This window comes from Pipistrellus hanaki (genome assembly GCF_964339955.1).
Source record: "Pipistrellus hanaki genome assembly, chromosome: 3".
Classification (NCBI taxonomy): domain Eukaryota; kingdom Metazoa; phylum Chordata; class Mammalia; order Chiroptera; family Vespertilionidae; genus Pipistrellus; species Pipistrellus hanaki.
In genome coordinates, this window is record NC_140505.1 from 166,799,973 (window position 1) to 166,827,589 (window position 27,617).

Below are 27,617 nucleotides of genomic sequence, written 5' to 3' on the forward strand. Positions count from 1 at the left end.
AATCACTTTGGCGCCAAAAAGTTCAAAACTTTCCGCTTGGTTATGGCCAACCAAACTTGGCCCTCGAGAAAGGTGGGTCAACGTAGCTCCGATGGCTGCAAGCACACAACACGACACTCTCCGAGGTTTGGCAGCCACAACTCGACGTGCCTGTACGGTCGTCCCTGCTTTCCGCGTTTTTGTTTGGCCGCGAACGCGGTGGGAGAGCGGGAAGTTACAGCCCATCCGGCAGGGGAGGAGTGGGAGTGGCAGAGCCCATCAGAGGGATGAGCTGTGTGAGTGCTTGGAAAGATACCTGGAAGCGACAAAGGAATACATTTGAGGGACCAACCTATCTTCTTGTTTTGTATCACAGCCTTCTAAGCCATCTGAAACTGTCTTTGTGTGTGTGTGTGTGTGTGTGTGTGTGTGTGTGTGTTGGGTATATATGTTGGATATATATATATATGTTGGTTTTATATATATATTTGTTTCTTTCTGGAGGACAAGAAAGGATGTCAGTGTGAACTAATGTAATGCAGGGGAAAGGAGATGCGAAAAATTCAGAGGTAAATTAAGGCAGTAACTACACAGCACAACAAAGAGGTGAGACTAGAAAGATAAAACTGTTGGCCATAGAGAAGTTTTTCTTTTTTAAAAAAAATATATTTTATTGATTTTGTACAGAGAGGAAGGGAGAGAGATAGTTAGAAACATCAATGAGAGAGAGTTATCAATCAGCTGCCTCTTGCACACCCCCTACTGGGGATATGTGCGCAACCAAGGTACATGCCCTTGACCAGAATCGAACCCGCGACCCTTCAGTCCCCAAGCCGATGCTCTATCCATTGAGCCAAACCGGTTTCGGCGAGAAGTTTTTCTTAAAACAGTGTAAACCCATCACACATTTAGTCCATGATGGGTAAAATGAAAATTGAGAAATCCTAAGTGAGTGAAGCAAAAAGGATTCTAGAAGCCATAGTCCTGGGCAAGCTCTGTGGTTGAGATTAGGAAGAAGAGTTACGGTAACAGGAATAAGGAATTTGAGAGAACTGACTAATCTGCCCCTTTTTTCTCTCCCAGGAACATGGGACACCTGCACAAGCATTGGATTTTGTCCTGCAACATCTTAAAGGTACAACCCAACACCTGGAGCGTTCTTTCTCACTGAGGCTCTTGGGCCCTACCACCTTCCACAAACCCCATACCTCAGCCAGAATGAAATGTGCATTATAGGGAGTAAGATTGTTTTAATTTGGCTACCAAGTTATTTAGATGTACTACTGGCACATTACAAAAGTATGTACTTCTAGCCTCTAGCTTCCCAGGTCGCTATTAGTCCATATTGATATTGGCAGCAGTCTTAGGCAGTTTAGCCAGTATATTTTGATTCTTTGTGTACTGTCTGGAGAACAAGGCAGAGGATGCTGATGGAGTATATCATTTTACTAGACCAGCAAAGAAATGACTTGTAGGTAAGCATTATCGCCTCAGGACTTAAGGCAGCAGGTATAGCATGGACATCCATCAGTAAAGACCCAGACATGGTAGTTCCTTATCAAGACATTCTCCCTGGAGCACTTCATTTCACTTTGGCAGCCTACAGTATAGCCTAGCAGCTGGTCTATCTGTGTGGAGTTCATGGGAAAATGTTGCAGGAAAAACCCATGGATACAATAGGATAGGATTTCGGGATTGAAGCTAACTTCGGTTTTTGTTCTAGGGAGTGGGATCATCCAGCTATCAGAGGCATGGCATTTCAGGATGGTGTCACAGTAAGTGTGTGGAATTGGGACTCAGACCTGGGGTTTGATTCTTGGGTCTGCCAATCATTCTGTGTGACCTCTCTGAAGTCTCCCGTTTCCCTCTGTACCATAAGGATAACAGTGCTGACCTCATAGGATGATTGGAAAGAAGAAATGAGGTGCAATTGAGAAGACTATATGAGTGAGTAGCATAGAATTTGGTATGTAGTATATGATCAACAAATGAGGGTTTCTTCCCTGAGCCTCTTGCCACATTTATGCATGCTATCTTGCATACATTGGATGCTTTATATAGCCTTAAAGTAAATTCTAGACCTTGCCAGCATATTAGAATCACCTGGAGAGCTTTTAAAAATTCTAATGCCCAAGCTTCACTCTAAACCAATTAAAAAAGAATTTCTGGGAGTGGATTCCAGAGATCAGTATGGGTTTTTGTTTGTTTGTTTGTTTTGGGTTTTTTATTTTTTATCAGTATGTAAGGACAAGGTACTTTCTGGAGCAACAACTCTGGTTTCTAGGAATATAAGTGATTCGTTTGTTGAAACCACCTACTCCTTCAGTCATTGGATATCAAGACCCATCTGGGGCAGTAATGGCCAGAAAATCTGCCACATAGAAACCTTTCTTTACTTGGACCCCTCTTCTTGAGAAGCACATTAAGTTTGTTTATTAGGAGAATTGGTGAAATGGCAAAACATTATCTCCTTGGTAAGGAGGCACCCTTGCAGAGACTGTGCAGGGGTCAATAATTAGAAGTTATGAAGTGGGTGAATAGCAGATCATGCAGAAATGAGGAATGGAGTCAGATAGAAGGATAGGAGACTCGGGATGAGGAGGGAAGCAATTGAAAGTTAGAAATAGAAAAATCCCAAGTGGTGGCACTTCAGGTAAGCTGTTATAAAAGTATGTTAAAATAGGAGTGCTGCCCTGGCTGGTTTGGATCAGTGGATAGAGCATTGGCCTGTGGACTGAAGGATTCTGGGTTTGATGCCGGTCAAGGGCACATACTTTGGTTGTAGGCTCTATCCCGGCCACAGTTGGGGCACGTGCAGGAGGCAGCCAATCTCTCTCTCTCACATTGATGGTTTTCTCTTTCTCTGTCTCTCCTCCCTTCTGCTCTTTCTAAAAATCAATGGAGAAATATCCTCATTTAGGATTAGCAAAAAAAAAAAAAAAAAAAAATAGGAGTGCTGCCTGAAATCAGAGAGAGACCACTCTGTAGGACTTTTGAAAATGTAGGAGGGTGAGAACTGATTAGATTACTCTTAAACTCTCACTCTCATCCAGAGCATAAAGTACCAAAATGACTGGGGAAGGGGTTTTGAAGTGGATATTTGAATGGAGTTATTGGAGCGATGTTAGAAAATAAAGTCAGGGAAAGAGAGAAGTGGCCACACTCTTTACCTAAATTAAGCTTCCCTCTCTACAGCAGGCACAAACTAGGAGAAGGGAGAAAAGCCTTAACTTTAAGTCAGGTGGTAGCTTTTAACAGGACTGAATATTTTAATTACATCTCTTTCTTTAAATTTTTATTTATTGATTTTGAGAGAGGGAAAGGAAAGAGAGAAACATCGACTTGTTCCGTTTATTAATGCATTTATTGGTTGATTCTTAAAAGTTTTTTTTAGCCGAAACCGGTTTGGCTCAGTGGTAGAGCGTCAGTTTGCAGACTGAAAGGTCCCAGGTTCGATTCCGGTCAAGGGCATGTACATTGGTTGCGGGCACATTCCCGGTAGAGGGTGTGCAAGAGGCAGCTGGCCGATGTTTCTCTCTCATCGACGTTTCTAGCTCGCTATCTCTCTCCCTTCCTCCTCTCTGTAAAATATCAATAAAATATATTTAAAAAAAATTTTTAATTGATATTTAGAGATAGAGAGAGATTGAGAAACATGAGAGTGGGACATGGATCGGCTGCCTCCTGCACACCCCACCGGGGATCCAGCCCATGACCTAGGCATGTACCCTGCCCAGGAAATGAACTAGCAACCCTTTGGGACACGGGACAATGCCCAACTAGTGAGCCACACCCACCAGGGCTGTTGGTCGATTTTTGTATGTGCCCTGACAGGGGATCGAACCTGAAATGTTGGTATATCAGGATGATGCTCTAACTAACTGAGATACCCAGTCGGGGCCAATTACTAACGTCTCTTAACTAAAAGTAACCAGAAAAAGGAATAGGACTGCCCTAGTTTTTTTTCCCCTTCAATATATTTTATTAATTTTTTTACAAAGAGGAAGGGAGAGGGAGAGAGAGTTAGAAACATCGATGAGAGAGAAACATTCATCAGCTGCCTCCTGCACACCTCCTACTGGGGATGTGCCCGCAACCAAGGTACGTGTCCTTGATCAGAATCGACCTGGGACCTTTCAGTCCTCAGGCTGATGCTCTATCCACTGAGCCAATCCAGTTAGGGTGGGACTGCCCAAATTTTCATTCAGGGTTGGGAGAAGAAAACTCCTCTAGAAAGGGTACTCACAGTGTAAAATAAAAATTAAGTTGTTTTAAGTTAGTCTGAAGTTATGCTTGTTCAAGGTGCTGAAATGCTATTGTTGAGCACCCACTTTATTTTTTCATATCGTAAAGGTATAAAGAGAAGTTGGGTGACATTCCTCCCTACAAGAATCTATGAACACAATGCAATATGATATATGCGATTACAGAAGTAATATGAGAGCCTAAGACCATTCATTGGAAAACACAGACATTTACATTACGATTCATTAACAGTAGCTAAATTATAGTTATGAAGTAACAACGAAAATAATTTTATGGTTGGGGGTCACCACAATGTGAGGAACTGTATTAAAAGGGTCGAGGCATTAGAAAGGTTGAGAACCACTGCCCTACAGGTTCATCCATGTTGTCACAAATGGCAGGATTTCCTTTTTTGTTAAAAAGTTTTTTTTAATTGATATTTAGTGTGTGTGTATGTGTGTGTGTGTGTGTGTGTGTGTGTATTTGAAGTATTTGAAGGTAAGTTGCTTGTGGAAGTTGAAAATCAAGAAATTAGCTCCCATAAAACTGTCTGCATGCTGTAGGACCCCTTGGAAGTTTTTACTTGGCCTAGTCTGAAGACCTGTTCTACCGGACTGAACACTCTAAGTAACCTCTGGTTGATGACAAGGGAAGCAGAAATAAAGGAACTTCAAGAATGGCTTCCAAAACAGTAGCCTGGATTCGAAGCCTGTTGTTTTGATGCACATTCCTAGTTTGAATTTCAGAAGGTGAATATTACTTCTTTCCATTACTTTTGTAAGTTCTAAATGGTGCCATACTTCCTATTCCTAGGGCAGATTGATTATGTAGGGAGAGGAATAAAAATCATGCAAATAATTTTCAATATAACACTCCATTACATAAGTATTGTAGGATTTTATGGGTTTGGATGAAAGATAACTGTCTCTTTCTCTTCTTCCAAATGGCTAGGAGTATGTTTGGTGATTACAAAATTAATATTTTTTATTTTATTTATTTTTATTTTTATTTTTTTAAATAAACCTTTATTGTTCATATTATTACAAAAGTTCCTCATTTTCCCCCCCCTCCACCAGGTTCCTACCCCACCCTCTGCCCTTTCCCCACCCCCATTGTCCTCATCCATAGGTGCACAGTTTCTGTTCAGGCTCTTTCCGCACCCCCCACTCCTCTTTTCCCTGAGAATCATCAGTCCACTCCCCTTCCATACCTCTGATTCTATTATATTCAACAGTTAATATTATTCATCAGGTTTTTAAATTCCCTTGGTTTTTAGATTCATTGATAGTTATGTATTTGTTCATAATTTTTATCTTTATTTTCTTTCTCTTCCGAAAGAACCCCCTTCAGCAATTCATATAATTCTGGTTTGGCAGTGATGAACTCCTTTAGCTTTTTTTTTTATTAGTGAAGCTCTTTATCTGGCCTTCGATTCTGAGTGATAGCTTTGCTGGGTAGATTATTTTTGGCTGTAGTTCCCCTGAGCTACCTCTTTTCTCACAGTTCGCATTTCAGCACATTGCAAGTCAGATCTTCTCCCTAAGCATGAATATTTCTTGCCATTCCCGTCTGGCCTGCATGGTTTCTGTTGAGAAATCAGCTGACAATCGTATGGGTGCTCCTTTATAGGTAACTCCCTGTTTCTCTCTTTCTGCTTTTAATATTCTTTGTCTTTTGCTCTTGGAATTTTAATTATGATTTGTCTTGGTGTGGTCCTCTTTGGATTCCTTTTGTTTGGAGTTCTGTGCGCTTCCTGGACTTGTAAGTCTAATTCTTTCACCAGGTGGGGGAAGTTTTCTGTCACTATTTCTTTCAGTATGTTTTCAGTATCTTGCTCTCTCTCTCTTCTTCTGGGACCCCCATAATTCTGATGTTGGTTCGCTTGAAGTTGTCCCAGAGGTTTCTTACATTACAAAATTAATATTTTTTAACAGAATTAGTATTTACTCAACATGCTTTGTAGTAATTATTAATAATATTCTGATTCCTTTTAAAATTACTTTAATTATGATTTTTTCTTTTTTAAAAATTATTTTTATCATTAAGCCATGATGTACATATACAATTACTCTAAAAGGAATGAATAATTTGGCCTCTTTTTGTCGCGAAAATTTAAAGCAATCTTTTTTATTTCTTTTGTCAAAGGGCTATAGTAATGAATCCTGTAACATTCGTTTGACAAGTTATTTTGGTCTAGCCTAAGACTCGTGATGCAGACTAGTATAATATAATGTGCCTGACCTGGAGTCAAGGTTAGTTTCAAATCCTAATTCCCACACTAACCAGCTGAGCTGTTTGGGGCACATTACTTATCTTCTCTAAGCCTTGGTTTACTCATCTGTCTCATAGCTTGATAGGATTCAATGATGTCATGTACTGAATACATGACACACAATAAATGTGAGCTATTTTTATTGTTTTTGTTGTTGTTATTGACTAATAAGAGAGATGATAGTCAAGTCACCAGTCTGCTAGTTTTCTAACAGTTTCTTCAAAAACTTCAAAGCTTTCCTGATAAGTGAATTTTCTGAAAGTGGCAGTTGAATTTCTCTATGAGTTTTTTTTCTTCTATGAGTCTTAGAGAGAAAAACTAGAATTAACCTGACTCTTTTAAAATAAAAGGAGTAAATATGTCTTAAGCTGTGAATATTGAGTCAGTAAGAAATTTCAATTTCTTCACTTGATCTTAGCCAAAAAGCGGAACTCCAATTTCTTAAAATCATACTCCAGCTCCCCTGAGCTACCTCTTTTCTCACAGTTCGCATTTTAGCACATTGCAAGTCAGATCTTCTCCCTAAGCATAAATATTCAGAATTGCCATAGTTAAGATTCTGAGTTTAAAATAATCAGCTATATGCCAGCCTTAGGTGAGAGATATATAACTGGTTTACATTTCTGATTTGGGTAGTCCAAATGTTACCCAAGGAATTACCCTTATTAATCAAATGTATTTTTATTAAAAATAGTTTAGCAGCTCACATGAAAATATATTTATCTTTGCTCCTGTAAAATTGCAACACATTTAAAAATGGTTCCTAGTGTCAAACATCAGGTGTGGACCTCAAGCATCTCCTAGTGAAGGTCTTTGATGAATGGCTTCACAAAAGTCAGACGTCCCAGCCTGAAGAGAAATATGTTTCTCATGTTCTTTCCACCACTTGGTGATGGCATTACACAGTCATTCTATGAAGCTGGCATTTTCATTCAGTTGCAACTAAACAGTTTTTGTTTTTTTTAAATATTTTAAAAATTGATTTTTAGAGAAAGAGGGTGAGAGAGAAACATTGGTATGAGAGCAGCATCCCTACAGGGGAACAAGCCTGAAACCCAGGCATGTGCCTAGAACCTGAATCGAACCAGCAACCCTTCAGTGCACTAGACAGTGCCCAACCAACTTAGCTACACCAGCCAAGGCACACCTACACAGATTTTTAAGGAAAGAAGCTGTAGAGGATGGAGGGAGTTGTCATCACAGTGTCCACACAAATTCCTAGAATCCTTCCAAGATTTAGGGGTCAGCAACAATTCAGTAAGGTAAGGGCCCATTAAGTAAGTTTGGCTCTGAAAATGCTAATTGAAAACCCTCCTCAGCAATTCAGCCCCTTTCCTTCTGCTTTTCTGTAGCCAGCTGGGTCCCATGGTGACCGTTTCTGAAAGAAATCATCCCTTTCAGCAGTTACCTAGCACCATGGCAACCGAGACGTCAGCAAAGCAGGAGAGACCGAGGAACAAAACAGCTCCTACCAGGCTTCCTCCCTGCTACTCTAATGCAGCCCTGTCTGAGGCCTAGGGATGAGGTTAAAGACGTGCAGACATCCACACTCAAGAAATCCTGTTTATTTCTGTGATTTTTCCGTGAGCATAGACATATGGGCATATAGTTAATTGTATCACGAGAATCCCTCCAAAACACCAGCATACTTAAAGGGTGGGGATGGGTTGTGGGAGAACAAGGAGGTAGATATGGAATGCCCTTTGGGTTTAATGTTATATAAAAATTATATTTGTATTTACAAAGTAACCGTAAATAGATAGACAGGGGAAACTAGACCCCCAGATATATGGCTGGTCTGATGTCTATTTAGGCAAAAGACCTCAGGGAAATATTTTAAAACTATTTTTATTTACCTGAGAGTTAAATGAATTAAAAATGGCTTTGGTGAACACGGAAGGGGTTGTAATGCTGTCCGTGGTGCTGAATGCTCCATTGTCCCAGATGAGCCAAGGGGGCTCCGGAGGCTGGTGAGGGAACCCCTTGTCATCTTGTCATGTTAGGGGACTGATAATAGGAAAGATTGGGGCTGGGGAGAAAGCATCATTTCCAACCCTACCAAACACCTCTGAATGCCCAGACTAAAACGTTCAGATGAGGAAGAAAACAAAAAATTAAGTGGAGAATGCTGAAGGTTTGGAGAGTTGAATCTTCCCTTTTCATATGGAGATTTTCAGCCTGAGCCAATCAGGTTGGAGGTTTCTGCTGCTTTGCTCCCGAAAGGAAAACTGGGGGGAGGGGGAGGGGAGATGGCCACATTCTCCCCAGGAGCCACATGATCCATTTCCCATGTGACACATTCCAGAGCTTTGGAAAAGAGCAGGGAGGGGCTCCCAGAGAGTGGGGCTGGGGGCGGGAAGATGGTTTAACAGTCAACCCTGCACAGCGTCATCTTGTCTCCCTACCAGGAAGCCGGCTGCGAGCCAAGGGAAAGGCAGAAGACAGATATGAATGTGTTCCCAAGCCTTCCTGGTGGCTTATGGCATTCTCCAAACTCCCATGCAAGGGCTCTTGCTGACCAAGAAGACCCACGGAGACTGGCTCTAAGATCAAGTCTGGATGGAGGTATGTGCCAGAGATCCCGCGGTATTGTGGCTGAAATTCAGCTTAGAGAAATAAAACCTTCTTCTTCTTCTTCTTCTTCTTCTTTTTTTCTCCAGGCAATTTGGGGATCTTGTCTTGGCTTATTGGCTGGTTAGGGGCTTTAGTTTTGTTATGGGTCCAGCAAAGATGCCTAGGTAGTTCTGCAAAACGAATAATTCACCAGAGTAAGTGCCTGTTGAAGAAACAGATGGAAATTCTGTATAATGGTAATTCATAAAACAAAGCAGTCATTGATGAAAATGATCTTTTTTTCTTTGAATCCGGGAAGGAGGGGAAAAAATGTTACCGAAACCCACTAGATTTCATTGTCACTGAAATAAAATCCTATTTCACCCCTCTCCAGCTGTGTATTCTTTGCTCATGCTCCCAGAGGTTGTTGGCAGTGGCTTCTGGAGATGAGGGGGCAGGCGTGCTGTTTCTTTGTGCTGTGCAATCCTCTTCCTCCTGATGTTCCTGACCCAGGGAAACTGGACCCCCAGATACATGGCTGTAATTATGTTCCAGGAGGGCTTGTGATAGTTTTCAGCTCTGGTTCAGGCAGCAGACTGCCCCCGAATTTCAAGCCTTACAGAACAGATACCAAGGGGGCCCCTCGTGAAATTCCCAAAGGAATCTCCCAAAGTTAAAGGCTAAAATAATCTGCCATGTATTCAAATCTCGGTATCTTGACCATGTCTACCCAGCATAGAGGGGGAAGCTAACAAGTTTAAATTTTACTTTGTCTATCTTTTACAAATACTTACAAAGTTCTTACTGTATGTAAGGCATCAGTCTAAGCACACAAAAATCAATCATGTAATCCACATGATAACCCTCTAGAGGAGGTGTTATTAGTACCCACATTTTGGTGATGAAGAAACTAAGGCACAGCGAGGTTAGGGGCTCTGCCAAGGTCGCACAGCTAGGAAATAGCAGGAACAGGATTTGGACACAAGAAACTTGACCCAAGAGTTCATGATCTTAATCACTGAACCATGCTGCTTCTCTGCTTGTGTTATTTCAGATGATGTCAGTAATTGATTTGGTTAAAAATTTTGTTCAGTTGATGCCACTAGAAGATTGAATCAGCTTGCCTGGCTAAAACAGATCCCCAGTGAAATCTATATTTAATCTCGAATTATCCCAATAGTCACATTTTGTACCCCCAAATAACCGAGTAAGTAATAGCCTGTTCTCTTCCCCTTGTGCTGTATAGATATCTGGTAGTAAAACACTGTGTTACTATGGTGACCAAATGATGTCTAAAGGAAAAAAAGAAAATCTGGAATTACATCATGGTTGATTTTAAAAAAATCAAACCTAGAAACATTCTTCTATCCAGCCTAAGCATATTCTCTTTAAAAGCACTTACCCGGGTCCTAATATAACAGATTCAACACTTATAAAATTATGAACATAAACTATGATATCAAACTGATTAGATATGTTGCTTTAAAATACTACATTTTAAAACAAGGGAATCGATCTCTCTCTTTGTAAATTATTTTAGGTTTTTAAGGAACAATGAGGAAGTTTCTGTGTGTTTTTTTAACTTCTGGAAATTTCCGAGATACAAGGATTTTTTTCCTTTGATCTGTGTAGTTTCCCTTCTGGCTCTTTTGATATAAAAGATGACTGATCTCGTTCTTATATGCTGTGTGAAAACTAAGAGAATTTGCTAAGCCAAAGATACTAAGAGGAAGATAAGGGAAAGGAGTCTAAAATTTGTAAAATTCTTCACTAAATGAGGTGTTTCCCTTCAGCGTTTCATTGAAGAAACTTTGAAGAGTAATTATGTGCCCTACAGTATTGAACTTTAGTTAGTCCTTTAGATTAAGCCTTTTATCCCTGCTGAAATCTACATTTCCCTAGGATAAGTAATACGTTCACACTAATCTGGTCAACTGAAGGGAGCTTCTTATATTCATCCATCTTTGGATTGCTAGCACTTAGCACCAGGCCTGGTTTATGGTAAGCTTTCCATATATATTTACAGATGAAGAATGGGAAGACTCAAGACCGACAACATTCTGCCATTTTGGGGCCTGGTAGGAGCCATTTTGGGGCCCATGCCTATTTTGTTTTGCATGTGTTTATAGGGAGGATCATGAAGAGATAAATGTGCAGTAGGAAAAAATTATGCCTGAAATTTATGTATGCTATAGTTAGATTGACCCTGAACAATGGCACATTAGAGTTCAAGACATATCTATAAATTCTTTCTTGGACATTATCAATTCCCCTGGCATCCTATATAATAAAAGGGTAATTTGCAAATTGACCCTAATGGCGGAATGACCAGGAACAATTGGTTACTATGACGCACACTGATCACCAGGGGGCAGATGCTCAATGCAGGAGCTGCCCCCTGGTGGTCAGTGTGCTCTCATAGGAAGAGCTCTGCTCAGCCACAAGCTTGGCTGATGGCTCTGAGCACAGCAGCTGTGGCGGGACTCTGTTCCGCCTCCTCAGCAGCGCTAAGGATGTCTGACTGCAGCTTAGGCCTAAGCCAGCAGTTGGACCTCCCCTGAGGGCTCCTGGGCTACCAGAGTGATGTCTACCTGCCAGCTGAGGCCTGATCCCCTGGGGAGTGGGCCTAACCCGGCAGATGGACATCCCCCGAGGGGTCCTGTACTGCAAGAGGGTGCAGGTCAGGCTGAGGGATCCCCCCGAGCGCACAAATTTTTGTGCACTGGGCCTCTAGAATTATGTATATTTAGAATGAAGCTCTTCTGATATTTTATTTCATTAATTTATTGGGTTGACATAGGTTAATAAGATTATGTAGGTTTCAAGTGTACATTTCTATGATACATCATCTGTATATTGCATTGTGTGCCCACCACCCAAAGTCAAATCATCTTTTGTCACCATATATTTGGTCCCCTTTACCCTTTATCCCCTGTCCCTTTCCCTCTGGTAACCACTGTACAGTTGTCTGTGTCTTCTGATATTTTTATTTACATCTAGATGGAGGTACCGCTAATATCTCTGATGGTTTTTTTTTGTCTGACATTATTTCCCAACATTGAAATAATTCCCTTTGGGTTGAGAGTTAATGTCTTGAGAAGGTCAGTTCCTTCCCAGGGCAGCCCTGTCTTAATCAACTGTGAATCCCAGTGCCCAAAACACTGCCCAAGAGCCCCCGGAGCTACAGGATTCCTCCCAAGAGAACCCTGGGACCTTCAGTGTCAGAGCAGGTCAGAGCCAGGCAGCCTTTCCCAAACGGACTACAAAAGATTGTCTCTACATCTTTGAAAGGTTGCTTAGCATTTGAATTCGAGTTAATAGGCGAATTAGGGTTAAAATAGTCACAAATATAACCGTTCCTATTATTTTTCCGTCTAATTAATTCATTAAGGAGAAGAAGAGTGGGGTTTGTGAATGAGGTATGCATCCCTGAATCCTATTCACTCACCCTCCTTCCCTCCAGTGTTTGCTATCTGCTGAGGGGACTGTGCAAAAGAAAAAGCCCTGCTGCTGGAAGCAAGTCCTCCCCCCCCCCCCCCCCCCCGCCCCTTTACCCCCATCCCCTTCACACTCATGCAGGCCTTCTCAGATACGCAGGTAGGCTAGTGCACACAAGAGGCTTCATCTGGAAGCCTACCTGGGCTTCCTACTCTTCCCTCTGGAATCTAAAAGGTGCAGTCTCCTCAGCCAGCTGAACAGGAGAAGACAGGAGAGAGAGAAAGTGGAGCCTTCCCCTGGAGGAGAGGCTTTGAACTTGGAAACTATGCATGAAAGAGGAAATAAGAAGAGGGACAGCGAGCACGGGTGAAGGACATGAAAAAGGGATTCCTCCCTTCTGCCTTTTGGTCACTAGTAACCTGCCCCACCACTAGTAGACTCTGCCAAATGAGTCATGCCTTGCCAGCGGGATTACCAAATCCTTTCCTAAGGTGTATTCAGATCCTGGGAATCTGAATACACCTTAGGAAAGACCCGAGTGGATGCAATTTCTTTTCTATGAACCAGAGCACAAAATGGGATGGGATGAGAGGTACCCTCTCCGAGAGGATGGCTTTAAAGGCAAAAGGGGAGTTACCACCATGCATCTCTTTCCCTGTGTGTAGAGCCACTTCCCCTTGGCTAGACTTGTAAAGCATTCATCTCCTGGAGCCTTTCATTCGGCAGACCTTGATACCCATTGGATGTCTCTTGGTTCATCCTGATGGAGGTGCTATGATATGCATGATTAGCCCCAAATTCTGATCAGGAAACTGAAGCTCAGAGAGATGAACTCATCTGCTCAAAGTCACACACAGCAAAGAAAGCCAGGATCTGAATCTAAGTCTTTCTTTCTTTTTAAAATTTATCTTTATTGTTCACAGTATTACAGATGTCCAATTTGTTTGTTTTTTTCACATTAATTCCCTCTTCCCCTCCCAGGCCTTCACCACACTATTCTCTATGTCCTTGGGCTATGCATATATGTACATGAGGCATATGAGTTCCCTGGTTAATCTCTCCCCAGCCTCTCCTCCATCCAACCTTTCCTCAGATTCTTCAGTCTGTCTTTCTAATTCTATGCTCTTTCCAGTATATCACAAGTGAAGTCTATATTCTTTTTTTAAATGTATGTTTTTGGGCCCTGACCAGTTTTGCACAGTGGTTATAGCATCAGCCTGCAGACTGAAGGGTCACAGGTTTTATTCCAGTCAAGGGCATATACCTCCGTTGCAAGCTCAATCCCAGCCCAGTCAATAAGTCTCTTTCACATCAATGTTTCTCTCCCTGTCTCTCCCCCTCGTTTCCACTCTCTCTAAAAAATTAATGGAAAAATATCCTTGTGTGAGGATTAACAATATATATATATATATATATATATATATATATATATATATATATATATGTGTGTGTGTGTGTGTGTGTGTGTGTGTGTGTTTGTGTGTTTGGATATTAGATTAATACAAATACAGTTCAGGAAAATATAGAGAAGTATAATGAAAATAAAAAATCAGTTATGATCTCACCATCTATAAATAACCACTGTTAAAATTTTCGGTGTATTTTTTGTTTCCCCCTCAAAGCATCTATCTATATATATAAAAGTCTAAGCAACCACCTGATTGTTTGACTGTCCAACCGGTAGCTATGATGTGCAGTGACCACCAGGGGGCAGATGCTCAATGCAGGAGCTGCCGAGCTGTGGTGACTTGGCAGTTGTGCTTCTTGGGTGATGTACCTGGAACCAGAGAGGAGGGAGCCCGATTCCAGGTGTGTCACCTGAGAACCGCCCTCTCACAATCTGGGAACCCTCGGGGGATGTTGGAGAGCTGGTTTCCTCTTAATTGCCGCAGGCTACACTGAGGGACCCCACTGGTGCACTGGGCCTCTAGTATAACAATAACAAAAGTAAATGTTAGCACTTGCTCTGTTCCAGATGTTGGTCTTAGCTCCTTTCTTGTATCATATTTTATTCTCACAACAGATCAATAAGGTTGGTCTAGGTATTGTCCTAATTTTATTGTTGAAGATGCTCATGAGTACAAAAATGCTAACTTACTTGCGGTGGCTGCATAGGTAATATGTGATTTGAAACCCATATAGGCTGGCTCTAAGGCAGGGTTTCTCAAATTCAACACTTTTGGCATTTGGACTAGATAATTCTTTGTAAGTGATAAGGGGGTGTCTTCTTTATTATAGACCTAGTAGCCCTGTGCACGAATCCGTGTGCCAGTAACTTTCCAGTAGCTTGCTGCCGCCCTCCAGTAGCTCTCTGCCTGCTGCCCCACCATCCTATAGCTCCCCCCATCTCCCACCCCCCCCTTCATAGCTTGCTGCCCTGCCCCCTCCTGTAGCTCTCTGCTGCCCACTTGTAACTGGCTGGCCCACCATCCTGCTGATCCATGACCCGGTTATTACACGGTCAGAAGTGTAATGACCATTTGCATATTACATCTTTATTTATTATAGAGGATGTTTAGCAGAATTTCTGGCCTCTGCCCACCAGATGTCAGTAACACCTTCCTCCCCCAGTTGTGACAACCAAGAATGTGTCCAGCCTTTGCCCAATGTCCTCGGAGAGGTAAAATGACCTGTGAGCCACTGCTCTAGAGCCTGTGTTCTCAACCACTACACTGTACAGCCTCTTTATATTTAAAATGTGCATAGAGTTATTTTCTTCCACATCTAAAGAAGGAAATGCACCTTCAAATTTGGGTGCAGGCTATGAAACCATCCTGGAATGTCAAAGGCTTTAGAGATCATAGGTAGGAGTTTAGTTACTTACAGAGAAATGTTCATAGGTGGACATTTATAACAAGCTTATCGAATCACACCATTGACTAGTGAGGAAAATAACTGTGTTTCACTCTCTTATTATCTCTGAACTAGGCACCCTTCAGCCTTCAAGAATTTCAATTTCAGGTGTCACTTGTGGTATAGCAGGGCAGTGCTGATCAAACAAAGTATCAAAACAGATTGCTGTGTCCCAGACAAAAGTATTAGCTTCCTAATAAACAAGCTACCAAGGTTTGACAATGATTTATTTTTAAATTTTAATTATAAATTTAAGGATGTCTATATAATTATTTTCTTTTCAACATGATTTCTTAGGTTGAAGATTAAGTATTGGAGTTATTGGTTGAGCTTCTAGAGTTGCAGATAATTCTGGATATATCTATTGGGGAATGTCACACATAAGAACATTTTTATCATGTCTTTCTCTGAAGAAAAAAAAATTGAAAAATATTGGTATAGGTGATTAGATGATATGCCGAGAGGATGAAAATAAGCACTGAGAAATGTCAGCAGTAGCATTTTAACCTATAAAATATCTAAAAATATATATGGCACTAAAATTAATATTAACCATGTGAAACATGCAAGTATGCATCCAACAATATTTTCAGTGATATATATATATATATGCATAATTTGTCCATGAAAAATACACATTAATGCAAATTTAAATCTAACTTTTGCTCCATGAACTTGAAGGTTGCTTTCTTGAAAAAACTGGGTGGCGGACAGTGGTGCAGATAACTCCCCGGTCAGTGCTTATACTCGGTTCATAATGAATCATTCACCTTCTTTTCAAACATCTGTAAATCACATTTCTCATACAGTTCTTTCCTGTGAGTATAATGGGCCTGGTCTTTGCCTCCCCGACTCTTTCCTATTCAAGTTACACTACTAGAGATGTGAACTGAACCAGAGTTTGGAAATGAAACTGAACATTGAGCTCCAAGACAACTGTTTGCCTCTACTTTAACTCAGTGAGCACGGTGCAGGTATTTAGAGAATGTTTATTGTAATGTCAAAGGCTCACAGTGCTGGGCCCCAGCAGCTCCAACCAACTTCCCTCTCTTTCTGGCAAAAATGCACTCTCAGGGTGAGCTCTCTGCTACTGCGGGTGGTAGATTATAAGTTAAGTGAGCGTGTGTTGCTCATTACAATGTCTACCTATCAGTTTTAGTTCCTAGAGTTAAAATGACCTTAGAAATCATCCAGACCAACTCATTCACATGTGGACATGAAAACAGGGATTCAGAGAGATTGATTTACTTAATTAAGGTCCTTACACTGAAAAAAAAAAAGAAGAAAAAAAAAGAAAAAGACCTGGGTCCCTTGACTTGCTGTTCTGTGCTTATAATTAGAGTCAGAACCCAGCTTTCTTGGTCCCTAGTCCACTGTTTAAGGCGAAGTAGAAAGCACTACATTCTTTAAGCCTTTCAGGATTTCTAATATTCTAGTAGATGCTGTGTAGGGTAATGGAAAGTGATAGGATGGTTGGTATAAGTTTTAGTCTTCACACTCAGTTTTATAAGAAATGCTATGTTGAATTAGTTTCTATTGCCACTATAACAAATTGTCACAAATTTAGTGGCTTAAGAAAACAGCCCCTTATGTCATGGGCCCGAAGACTGGGTATGCTTGGCTAGTTTCTCTGCTTGGTCTCAGAGGCTGAAATCCAGGAGTTGTCAGGTCTGTGTTCCTTTGTAGAGGCTGCAGGGATGATTCCCCTCCCAAGCTCATTGTGATGGTTAGCAGAATACAGCACCTTGTAGTTGCAGGACTAAGGGCATCACTCCTAGAGGCCTCTCCCTGATTCTTCTTCTTTTTTAACAAATATTTTTATTTATTTCAGAGAGAAAGGGAGAGGCAGAGGGAGATAGAAACATCAATGGTGAGAATCATTGATTGGCTGCCTTCTGCATCCCCCCTTACTGGGGATCAAGCCCACAACCCAGGCATGTGCACTGACCGGGGAATTGAACTGTGACCTCTTGGTTCATAGGTCAACACTCAACCACTGAGCCACGCCTGCCGGGCCTTCCTGGTTCTTGCAGGTGGACCCTTGCATCTCAGAACCAGCAACAGCTTGCCAGTTCCTGTTTATGCATGGAATCTGTCTCTTCCTCTGCTACATCTCTCTGCTACCAACCAGAGAAAGGTAGTTTATTAGTTTGGGCCCATCTGGATAATCCAAGATAATTTTCCCATTTTAAATTCCATAACCTTAATTATATATGCAAAGTCCCCTTTTTTAAGTATAACACAACATATTAACAGGCTCCAGGGATTAGGGTGTGGACATCTTTGGGGGGCCATTCTGCCTATTTACACACATTATTTCCTTTAAATAGTGGCAAGCATGCATATAGTCAGTAATACTATAATAACTGTGTCTGGTGCCAGATGGGTACTAGACTTATTAGAGGGGTCACTTCATAAGTGATAAATGTCTAATTATGTTGTACACATAAAACGAATATATTGTATGTCAACTGTAATTGAAAAATAAAAAACAAAAACAAGCTGCCAAAAAAAAAAAAAAAAAAAAAAAGGCAAGTCTTCATCCTACCAGGTTAATGGGAGAGTTTGTGCAAACATTACTGGGACTCTTTCTCTCTTCCTCTTCCTGGGTCCTGGGGTTCCTCTACAGAGCACATTTGTGCGATGGTCCCTGTAGCCTTGGATCCCCGCGGACTGTAGCAGAAATGGAATTATGGCCTGACCTGGTATGGCTCCTTGCAGGCTGGTGGATCTGCTGCTTTGGGACCACGCCTGGGGCTGTGCACTCTTCCCAGCCGGGGAACCTTGTGCCCTGGTTCCACCTTCCTAGCTGCACTCTGTATTACCACCCATCACCTGAAGCACAGTGAGAAAGGGAGGCAAAGGTCCCGGAACTACCTTTAGAAAATAGCTTTATTGAGTTATTATTTATCTACTATAGAAACACAGGACACCATGTCTGGAATATTGCATTGGACATACTTGTGCTAAAAATTGTTATTTATCTGAAATCCACATGGAACTGATCATCTTGTATTTCATCTGGCGACCCTATGTGGGTGGCCCATTGTGAGAACATGTCTCTGGCTTTCCTGGTCCCCCACCACAGTCATGCCGGTGGCTGCCTGGGCCTTATGTCATTCCATAAAGCACTCAGCTCAGGGTCCACAGCTTAGGGCCAGAAAGTAAGATAGCCACTCAGGAAACTTTCAAAGGGCCTATATGGCCTCTTCAGCCATTTAGCGTAAATCTAGGGATGTGTGTAGGTTCAGAGCTTTGAGATAGATTGCACCGTAAACCCTACACTACTAGAGTTAGTGGGCTGGTGAAGGTTACCTCTAACTGCCTCTGCAGGAAGAAGAACATGATTCATATAGTGTTTGTCCATTTCTGTGGTGTGACTAGTCCTACTGTGGCTGATTCACGATAACAACGCGATGTCATTGAACTTGGAGCTGGAAAGAACTGTGCACAGCTGGCTCCGGGGAGCCCATGAAGCCAGCCCCAGCTCACGCCTGCTCCAGGCAGTCCTCATGTTCATATAGAGGCAAATCAAGCCTACCTAACAATGAAAAGCTTAAGAGAAAATGTCTTACCACTATGGTATTTTCTTATAGTAAAACTATTAAAATATAAAAATGATTTCCTACTTGGGGTAATAGCAAATGATAAAACTTTTTCTGTACTGCAGTTCAGAACGAGGTATAGATTATGCTTTCATTATGTGTTTAAAAGGCAACAGTTAATCATCGTTCATAATGAATTTCTAAAACTCATGTTTTTTTTATTCCGAAGAAAGGCTGTGTTTCCAGATCAATGTATCTGCTGAACTTTGGATGCTAAGCCACCATCCAGTATATGGGGGCAGTGATTTTCACATATTTCTGAGCTAGCATATTGAACAGATGTATCTGTGGGTGTTTAGGAGGCTGTGGGGGATCGCTTTATATTCCTACGTTTGACTGAGGAGTCAAGAAAGACCTATATCCATGTACAGCCAGTTCGACCTCCTGAATTCAGATCCAGCCCTTTGTGGCCTCGCTGGGCACGAAGCCCCAATGGAGGTTCAGTGTACAGGCTGTGGAGGGAGGCAGTCCGAGGGTGACCACTTCCCAACTGTATGTGCTTGGGGAAGAACTTCAGCTTTTTCATTTGTATAACAGAGCTACCTCCAAGGGCTACACATATAAAATATCTGATACATAGTAAGCACAAAATATCAACTCTCGGTAATAGTGATGTTATAACTACTGTCGTCATTGTAATTCATCTTCCTGCTCGTTAATAAACAGCCTTATGTATTTAGGTCTATTTAGGTCTAGCAGATACTTCCCATTCTACAGAACATGTTTGTTTGTTCCCCCCAACCAAATCGTGCAAAAAGTCAATATCATACAAATTCTAGTTTGACATTAAATGTTTAAGCAAATCTCAGAAATGAAAAGGGTCTTCCTACATTGTGAGAAGGTCTGTGAATCCTTATAATTTCAGGAGTGGGGGTGGAAATCATTAGAATTTTTTGAATCCTAAAGAAACCAAAGCAGCAGTCAATGAGCTGAGCCAGGAATAGCCCCTGGCAGAACTGCAAAGTGAACCAAGTTTGTCATCTGGGCCCCTCTGTTTCTCATTGTGGTCCTCTCATCAGTGTACAGTCGTCCATCCACCCATCAAATAGATTTCCCAAAGTTAAAATCATGACTCTCATATAAATATAGAATGAACATGTGAAAGGTCTATTAACTTATTACCAAAAGAACCAATAAGGCTGATTCCAAGAGCATTTGAAGAAATGAATATTTATAGGGTTTTGTGCTTTGTTTTCTTTTAAACAATGTCAGCATAAGATTGCAGTATAGTCACAAGACTGGTTAATGTCCTACAGGGCAATAAATCTGTAACCTTTAGGGTTATTTCTCCTGTTGGACAGAAGTCTGCATATTCACATGTAACTTCACATATCTGGACTCTAGTCATATTGTGTAAATAGCAATATAAAACACAGATACTTTGTTCCAGAGAATTAATCCTTGGAGAAGCCCATCTAACAATGCCCTGGCATGACTTTAAAATAATTTGCTATCCTTTTGTTTACTTATTTTCAGACACTATGTCATTTTTATTGATATATCTGTCCATTTACTTGTTCAATAAACCTTTATTAATATCTATATGCTCCAGATATATGCAGATAAAGACATAGTCTCTGTCCTCAAGGAATTTAGAACCTAATGGGGAGAGAAATATTCAAAATAAAAATTATAAAGTGATACACATATTCCCCTCTCAGGTTTCCTAGGATCCCGTCATTACAGAAGTCCACCCTATCCCCAATTCTATACCATGTCAACCTATCCACCATTTCCCCACTTACATATTGAAACGCTTCTCTTAGTCTAGCCAATGTGGTCGGCAAACTCATTAGTCAACGGAGTCGCAGTTTGCCGACCACTGCTCTACTAAGAAGTCATGGTTTGGTTCCCTGTCAGGGCACATGCCCAGACTGTGGGCTAAGACCCCAGTTGGGGGTGTGTAGGAGGCAGCTGATCCATGATTCTCTCTCCTCATTGATATTTCTATCTCTCTTTCCCTTCTTCTCTGAAGTCAGTAAAACAATATTTTTAAGAAATGCATCTCTCAGAGCCCGACACACGAGTGATTCCTCTCTCATATTTTTAAATTATTTAAAAAAATTTTTTTTATTAAATTATTATCTGTGTACATATACCATTGCCCCCCCTCCCATTCATGCCCTCCCTCCCCAGAGTTTTGTGTCCATTGGTTGTACTTATATGCATGTATACAAGTCCTCTCTTAGATTTTTAATGGATTGTTGATTTTTAGGGAGAAGGGAAGGGAGAGGGAGAGAGAGAGAAACATCGATGTGAGTGAGAAACATCGATCAGTTGCCTCACACACATAGCTCAACTGGAGATCAAACTTGAAACCTGGGCATGTGCTCTGACTAGAAAAAGAAACAGTGACTTTTTGGTGCATGGGACGATGCTCAACCCACCAAGCCACCCCAGCCAGGACTATGGAGACACATTTTAACCTAGTGGTGTGTGTCACATGGTGGGCTCAGAACTGGTCAGGAAGAGAAAGGTTGAGCAGGATAGAGGTGAAGAAGTCTTTCTCCTAAAATTACTACATATGGATGACTTGGACATAATAACTAATTAAGCAGCCCTTGTATTTCCAAAATACAACTGATTGAAGATGTATTTCTCCCCCCCCCCAAATCAATGGAGTGGGGAAAGCTTTCTGAAATTTGACTTTGGGGCCCTAGAATTTAGTTATAACATGGCAGACTATTTTTTTTCCAGGAGAGAGGTGCTGAGTCTGCCCGAGGAATTCTCAACTACCTTCTCTCTCCCTCAAACCAGAGTTCTGTTTCACACAGCAGTGGACCTGGGTGACTCAATTTCACTGGCCCTGCTCTTATGTTTTCCCCTATCTCCATGGTCACCAATGTGCCAGCTCCCCAAGAATACACAATTCTCTCTCTCTCTCTGCTTGTAATTCTCCTCGCAGAGCCACCTAGAGTGGGAGTCATGTAATTCAGTTCTCTGTTATTAGGGGTTCAACTAAGTAAATATTTAATAAGCAATTATTAATGTAGTGAACTTCAATGGGGGCTGTAGAGCTTGGGAAAAGAATAATGCTCTCCTTCCAGGAGCCATAGTTGAGGGGGAAGGACAGAAACTTGGAAGTCATTCTAAAGCTGTGATTCTCAATCCTGGCTGCCCGTCAGGATCACCTGGGGAACTCTGAAACATCCCCATGCCCAGGCTGCACTCCAGACCAATGTAATTAGAGCCCTGGGGTAGGACCCCCAGCGTCAGTATTTTTTTAAAGCTCCCTGGGAAAGTCCAGTGTTGCTAAGCTAGAGAACCATTGGTCTAAAGCAGTGGTCGGCCAACTCATTAGTCAACAGAGCCAAGTATCAACAGTACAATGATTGAAATTTCTTTTGAGAGCCGAAAACCAGCTTCTGTGCATGGGCCACGGAGTTTCCATCGCTCTGTACATGCACACCCACACGTGGTATTTTGTGGAAGAGCCACGCTCAAGGGGCCAAAGAGCCACATGTGGCTCTCGAGCCGCAGTTTGCCAACCACTGGTCTAAAGCAAAAGAAATGGAAAATACTGTAGTAAAGGGCTAACAAAATGCTGTATGGCTAAGGATACCACATCCATTCTGGATATGCTAATACTCCCGTCCACTGTCTGGCCACAGATGTGGAAAAGATAGTCTCTCATATCCATGAGGAAAAGGTAGGTCAGTTTGATTGTAGGGCATTTAGGAACTATATACTCTGGGAGGTAAAGTCTGCAGGAAATTATGTCTCTAAGGCACATGTGTCAAACACAAGGCCCGCGGGCCAAATCCAGCCCGCCAGGCCTTGCAATGTGGCCCGCACCGCGCTGTCATCACTGCACTCCGCTGTCAGTTTATGACATTGTCAGTTTATGACTGTTCAGTAAACCATTCGGCCCGCGATTTAGGCTGGATTTTAGATTTTGGCCCCTTCTCTGATTGAGTTCGACACCCCTACTCTAAGGGGAAAGGTGCCCAACAAAGGTCAGCCCAGAAAGATGACCCTCAAATTCATTCCACAGGCTCTTTCTCTCTCTCCCTTTCGGGAATGAGGGTATTTTTTTTTTTTTTTTTTTTAAACTCCCTTGTCTTTCTGAAGAAGTCTTATTCATTCCCATATCCTTTGTGAAGCTGTTGCATTTCTTCCTCCTATCCCAAGCAACACTGGGACTCTGTTTTTCTCTGGCATTTAGCTCCCTATCTGTTTTCAGCAGTTAATTAAAGTTATGATAGAATTCAGTTATAATATGGCAGACAGTTTGTTTATACATCTACCCTTTTATGGGTCTCCCTTATCTTTGTTTCCTTAGTACCCAGCACCGTTTCTTGTTTTTTCTTTGCTGAATAAACAGAGCTGTGGCAATTTTAGGTCAAGTCAGAAAGTCATGCCGTCATCAGGGGAGACCTCGCCTCAGGAACTCCCCAGGCCCCCTTGTCCCACGTCAGAGCATCCAAGGGGTAGGGCTGCCAAAACCGGCAGACGCACTGGCATAAAGCAGCTGGAGGGAACGTGGAAGAAGGCCTGGCAGGGCTGTGGTTGCTAGGGGTGAGCTAGACTAGAGTTTCACCTCTCTTAGCAGAGTTTTGCTCTGAGAGAAACAAGAGGAAGTTGAGAGGTTTCTAGTTGAGTGTGTTGACTGTGAAGCGCCTGTGCCACGTACTCCCACTTTATTTAGGCCACAGGCATCCCCAGTCTGGAGCAGCCCTTTCTTTCTGAAAAAGTGCTTGTCTGTTTTATTTTTAAACTTGAAATATATATATTTTTAAATTTGCTTTCTCTCTCTCTCTTTTTTTTTTTTTTTGCATCTTACAGGTTTTACACATAGTAATATATAGGTAAAACAATTATTTCCATTGTATAAGTAGGAGGTTCATGCATTCTACATTTTCTAGGACAGTGCTAATTTTAGATCGTATGCTCTGTTTTTAGACTGTGTATCCTGATTTTTTTTTTTTAATATGGAAAGTATGGTTGCTAGTTTTTTAAAAAAAATGTTTTTATTGATTTCAGAGAGGGAGAGATAGAAATATCAATGATGAGAGAGAATCATGGATCTGCTGCCTCCTACACTCCCCCCACTGGGGATCTAGCCCACAACCAGGGCATATGCCCTCGACTGGAACTTAACCCGGGACCCTTCAGTTCGCAGGTCAACACTCTCTATCCACTGAGCCAAACGGCCAGGGCATGGTTGCTATTTTTACAACTGACTATCATCTGGCCAGCCATGTTTAAAGATCCTTTAGCAGTCAAGATGTCTAATTACCTTACATTTCTCTTTGAGAAATTAAGTAGGGCTGCCTCATGGACCCCCCCACCCACCCCCCCAAAAAAAAAACAAACAAAAAAAAAACAAAAAAACCAAACAAACAAAAAAAGCCTGAAGGTAACATGGAGCTGGCACTTAGCACACTGTCCTGAGTGCAGACTTTTGTTGCTTGTGGTTTCGTGGCGAGGACGATGTATATGAAAAACCCTCTTCCCTGTACAAATTTGTGCAAAATCCTTCCTAGAGAAATGGATCATTAGGAGCTGTTTATTCATTCCACCTCTAGAACTTCTGAAACGTTTCTCTGTGAGGTGTCGTCGCAGGAGCCCACCAGAAGAGGCACAGGACCTATTGCCCGAGCGCCCTGCCCCACCCTGGTCCCGAGGCCCAATGGTGCTGCTCTGGTTATTATTATAGATTCAACTGCTAAGCTTTCTCTTTCCGGTTAATAGACGCAGCCAAATTAAACATCCACGCTCCCACTGCCGCCAATCACCTCAATTTTAATAGAATGGCCCACAATTACACAATCTTCTTTACCTAATAAAAAGTGTAACTTCTTTTTTCTCATGGAATACTACAACGACCAGTGTTAAACTTTATAATATTTTTTTTAATATCGAAGGATCATAAGCTTTTAAAAAGTTGCTGAGTAACAGTTACATTTGGTTGTTTTTAAGCATCCGAAAGCCTTAAGGTTCCTAGTAGCCTGGTTGCATTTTTTTAGAGGACATCTTGTACGTTCTTCCTTCAGTCAGTGCGACACTTTATGAGATGATAACTAGAGAACAGCACCAATACCTTGACAGGTGGCAAGCTACAATATTAGGACATGAGCCACGTCACCTTTGGGGAAAGTGGGCTGTTTTCAGATGCCATTAGGTGAGGCGCTCTTCTGGCTCAGGCAGAAGTGTCCTGGTGGCTCCATGGGCTTCCTTAATGCTTCTGTAATGGAAATGCTGCAGTAAGGACGGGATCCTTCTCAGTAGCTGGCCAGTCTGTGCTCACAGGTTCCTGTTAGCTGTCTCCATCCCTGACAGCTGAGTGTTTCCATGGGCCTGAGTTTTCCGCTCTTACAGCCTCGTTGCTTTAGCGTTACCACATCCAGGAGCTTCTCACTAGCCCAGGATTCCAGCAGCTCCTCCCTTGAGGAGAACACCGTTACTGCGACTCTCTAACCCTCTGTTATCCCCCGTGCGTGGAGGGGACAAGGATCTAATGAGGTGTGGGGCTTGGGTTTGAGTTTTACCACATTTGACTAAGGATCAAGAGAGGGTGAGCCGGGACCGGTTTGGCTCAGTGGATAGAGCGTTGGCCTGCGGACTGAAGGGTCCCGGGTTCAATTCCGGGCAAGGGCATGTACCTTGGTTGCGGGCACATCCCCAGTGGGGGGTGTGCAGGAGGCAGCTGATCGATGATTCTCTCTCATCGATGTTTCTAACTCTCTATCCCTCTCTCTTCCTCTCTGTGAAAATCAATAAAATATATTTTAATAAAAAAAAAAAGAGAGAGAGAGGGTGAGGCCAGAGAGACCTGCGCTGGGCTCTGCTAAAACAAAAGAGAAACGGGGCCCGAGTTTGTTCTGGATAGCAGTCATGTTTTCCTGCCAATGCACGAGTCCTACTTGTTGGCAAACAACAACCAATCTGAGTGTCCAAATAAGATCGCTAGCCTTAGGAATCAAGCTCGATGGCACCATTTTAACAGGAGGCTTCGTTTTTTTTTTCTTATCCAGAACTAAGAGGAAAAAAATGAGTATGGTTTTTGCTCACAGGATGGAGAACAGCAAGCCGCCTGTGGTTATTCCGACACTCCTGGTGCCCCTCCACAACCACAGCTTCCTTGACACGGCCACCCCTCCGCCAAGCCACGACCTGGCGGAATCACACGAGGAGCACAGCTGGAGGAGCAACAGGACAGACCTGCAGTACGGACTGAAACCCGGGGAAGTGGCCACGGCCAGCGTTCTGTTTGGGGCCCTGTGGCTGCTCTCTGTCTTTGGCAACTCCCTGGTCTGTCTGGTCATCCACAGGAGCCGAAGGACCCAATCCACCACCAATTACTTTGTGGTCTCCATGGCGTGTGCCGATCTCCTCATCAGCGCCTCCAGCTCGCCTTTCGTCCTGCTGCAGTTCACCGCTGGGAAGTGGACCCTGGGCAGCGCCCTCTGCAAGATGGTGCGCTACGTGCAGCATCTCACCCCGGGCGTCCAGATCTACGTCCTTCTCTCCATCTGCATTGACCGGTTCTACACCATCGTCTATCCCCTGAGCTTCAAGGTGTCCAGGGAGAAAGCCAAGAAAATGATTGCAGCGTCATGGATCTTCAACGCAGCCTTTGTGACCCCCGCGTTTTTTTTCTACGGCGCCAGCTGGGACCACCATTGTAACTATTTCCTCCCTTCCTCGTGGGAGGGGACTGCCTACGCTGTCATCCATTCCTTGGTGGGCTTTGTGATCCCATCTGTCCTCATAATCTTGTTTTACCAGAAGGTCGTAAAGTATATCTGGAGAATAGGCACTGATGGCCGAACTGTGAGGAGGACAATGAACATTGTCCCGAGGACAAAAGTGAAGACGGTCAAGATGTTCCTCATTTTGAACCTATTGTTTCTGCTCTCCTGGCTGCCTTTTCATGTGGTCCAGCTGTGGCACCCCGAGGAACGAGACTATAAGAAAAGTTCCCTTGTGTTCGCAGCCATCACGTGCATATCCTTTAGTTCTTCAGCCTCTAAGCCTACTCTGTATTCCATTTATAACGCTAGTTTCAGGAGAGGAATGAAAGAGACCTTTTGCATGTCCTCGATGAAGTGTTACCGCAGCAATGCCTATACTATCACCACCAGTTCGAGGATGGCCAAAAAAAACTATGTGGGAATTTCAGAAATCCCTCCCGTGGCCAAAACGATAACCAAAGACTCAATCTATGATTCCTTTGACAGAGAGGCCAAGGAAAAGAAACTTGCTTGGCCCATTAACTCAAATCCACCAAACACTTTTGTCTAAAATCTCAGAATTCTTTCGATTGTTGTTATGCGCCAGAGATTAAAAACTTTAACTATACAAACGGAAGCTATTTATATATTTTTTCAATCAAGTTTCTGAGGGAAATGTTTTCTTTTGTAAAGTGTATTCATTTATTGATTATACTTTTAATTTTAGTTACTGTTTCACCTTGAGCTCCTTTTACTATACTAGTGACATACACAAAAAAAGAGAATGTTTCTACTTTTAATTTACCGTTATTATTCGAAAAGCGTAAATCATACACACATTCTTTGATTAATGAATCAACCTAGTGTTATTGTTTCCTTTTTGTCCTTCCTACTGAAATGCTGTAACTATGGGCTTCTGTTTTAAATGGAATCCTCCCTGTCACACAATTCAGAGGCTTGTATTTTTTTTATTAAAGACCATTTAGGAAGTGTTAA

The 27,617-nt window shown here is 42.3% G+C and overlaps 1 protein-coding gene across 6 annotated transcripts; it reads left to right on the forward strand.

Annotated features, from left to right (window-relative positions):
- Nucleotides 1-27,617, forward strand: GPR19 (G protein-coupled receptor 19). 6 transcript variants are annotated; one of them, XM_084877641.1, is made up of 7 exons: nucleotides 1-72; nucleotides 1,063-1,114; nucleotides 1,703-1,754; nucleotides 1,859-1,926; nucleotides 4,788-4,973; nucleotides 8,905-9,061; nucleotides 25,923-27,617. In XM_084877641.1, the coding sequence occupies exon 7, from the start codon at nucleotides 25,939-25,941 to the stop codon at nucleotides 27,190-27,192; it is 1,254 nt and encodes a 417-aa protein (XP_084733767.1). In that variant the 5' UTR covers nucleotides 1-72; nucleotides 1,063-1,114; nucleotides 1,703-1,754; nucleotides 1,859-1,926; nucleotides 4,788-4,973; nucleotides 8,905-9,061; nucleotides 25,923-25,938; the 3' UTR covers nucleotides 27,193-27,617. The 6 variants fall into 6 exon arrangements, 5 of the variants coding, with proteins under 5 accessions (XP_084733767.1, XP_084733766.1, XP_084733770.1 ...); XR_014794491.1 differs by lacking the exons at nucleotides 4,788-4,973; nucleotides 25,923-27,617 and adding an exon at nucleotides 9,157-9,438; XM_084877640.1 differs by lacking the exon at nucleotides 4,788-4,973.

Coding starts and splice junctions, on each gene's coding strand:
- GPR19 (XM_084877641.1), top strand. CDS start 25,939: ATGAGTATGGTTTTTGCTCACAGGATGGAGAACAGCAAGCCGCCTGTG.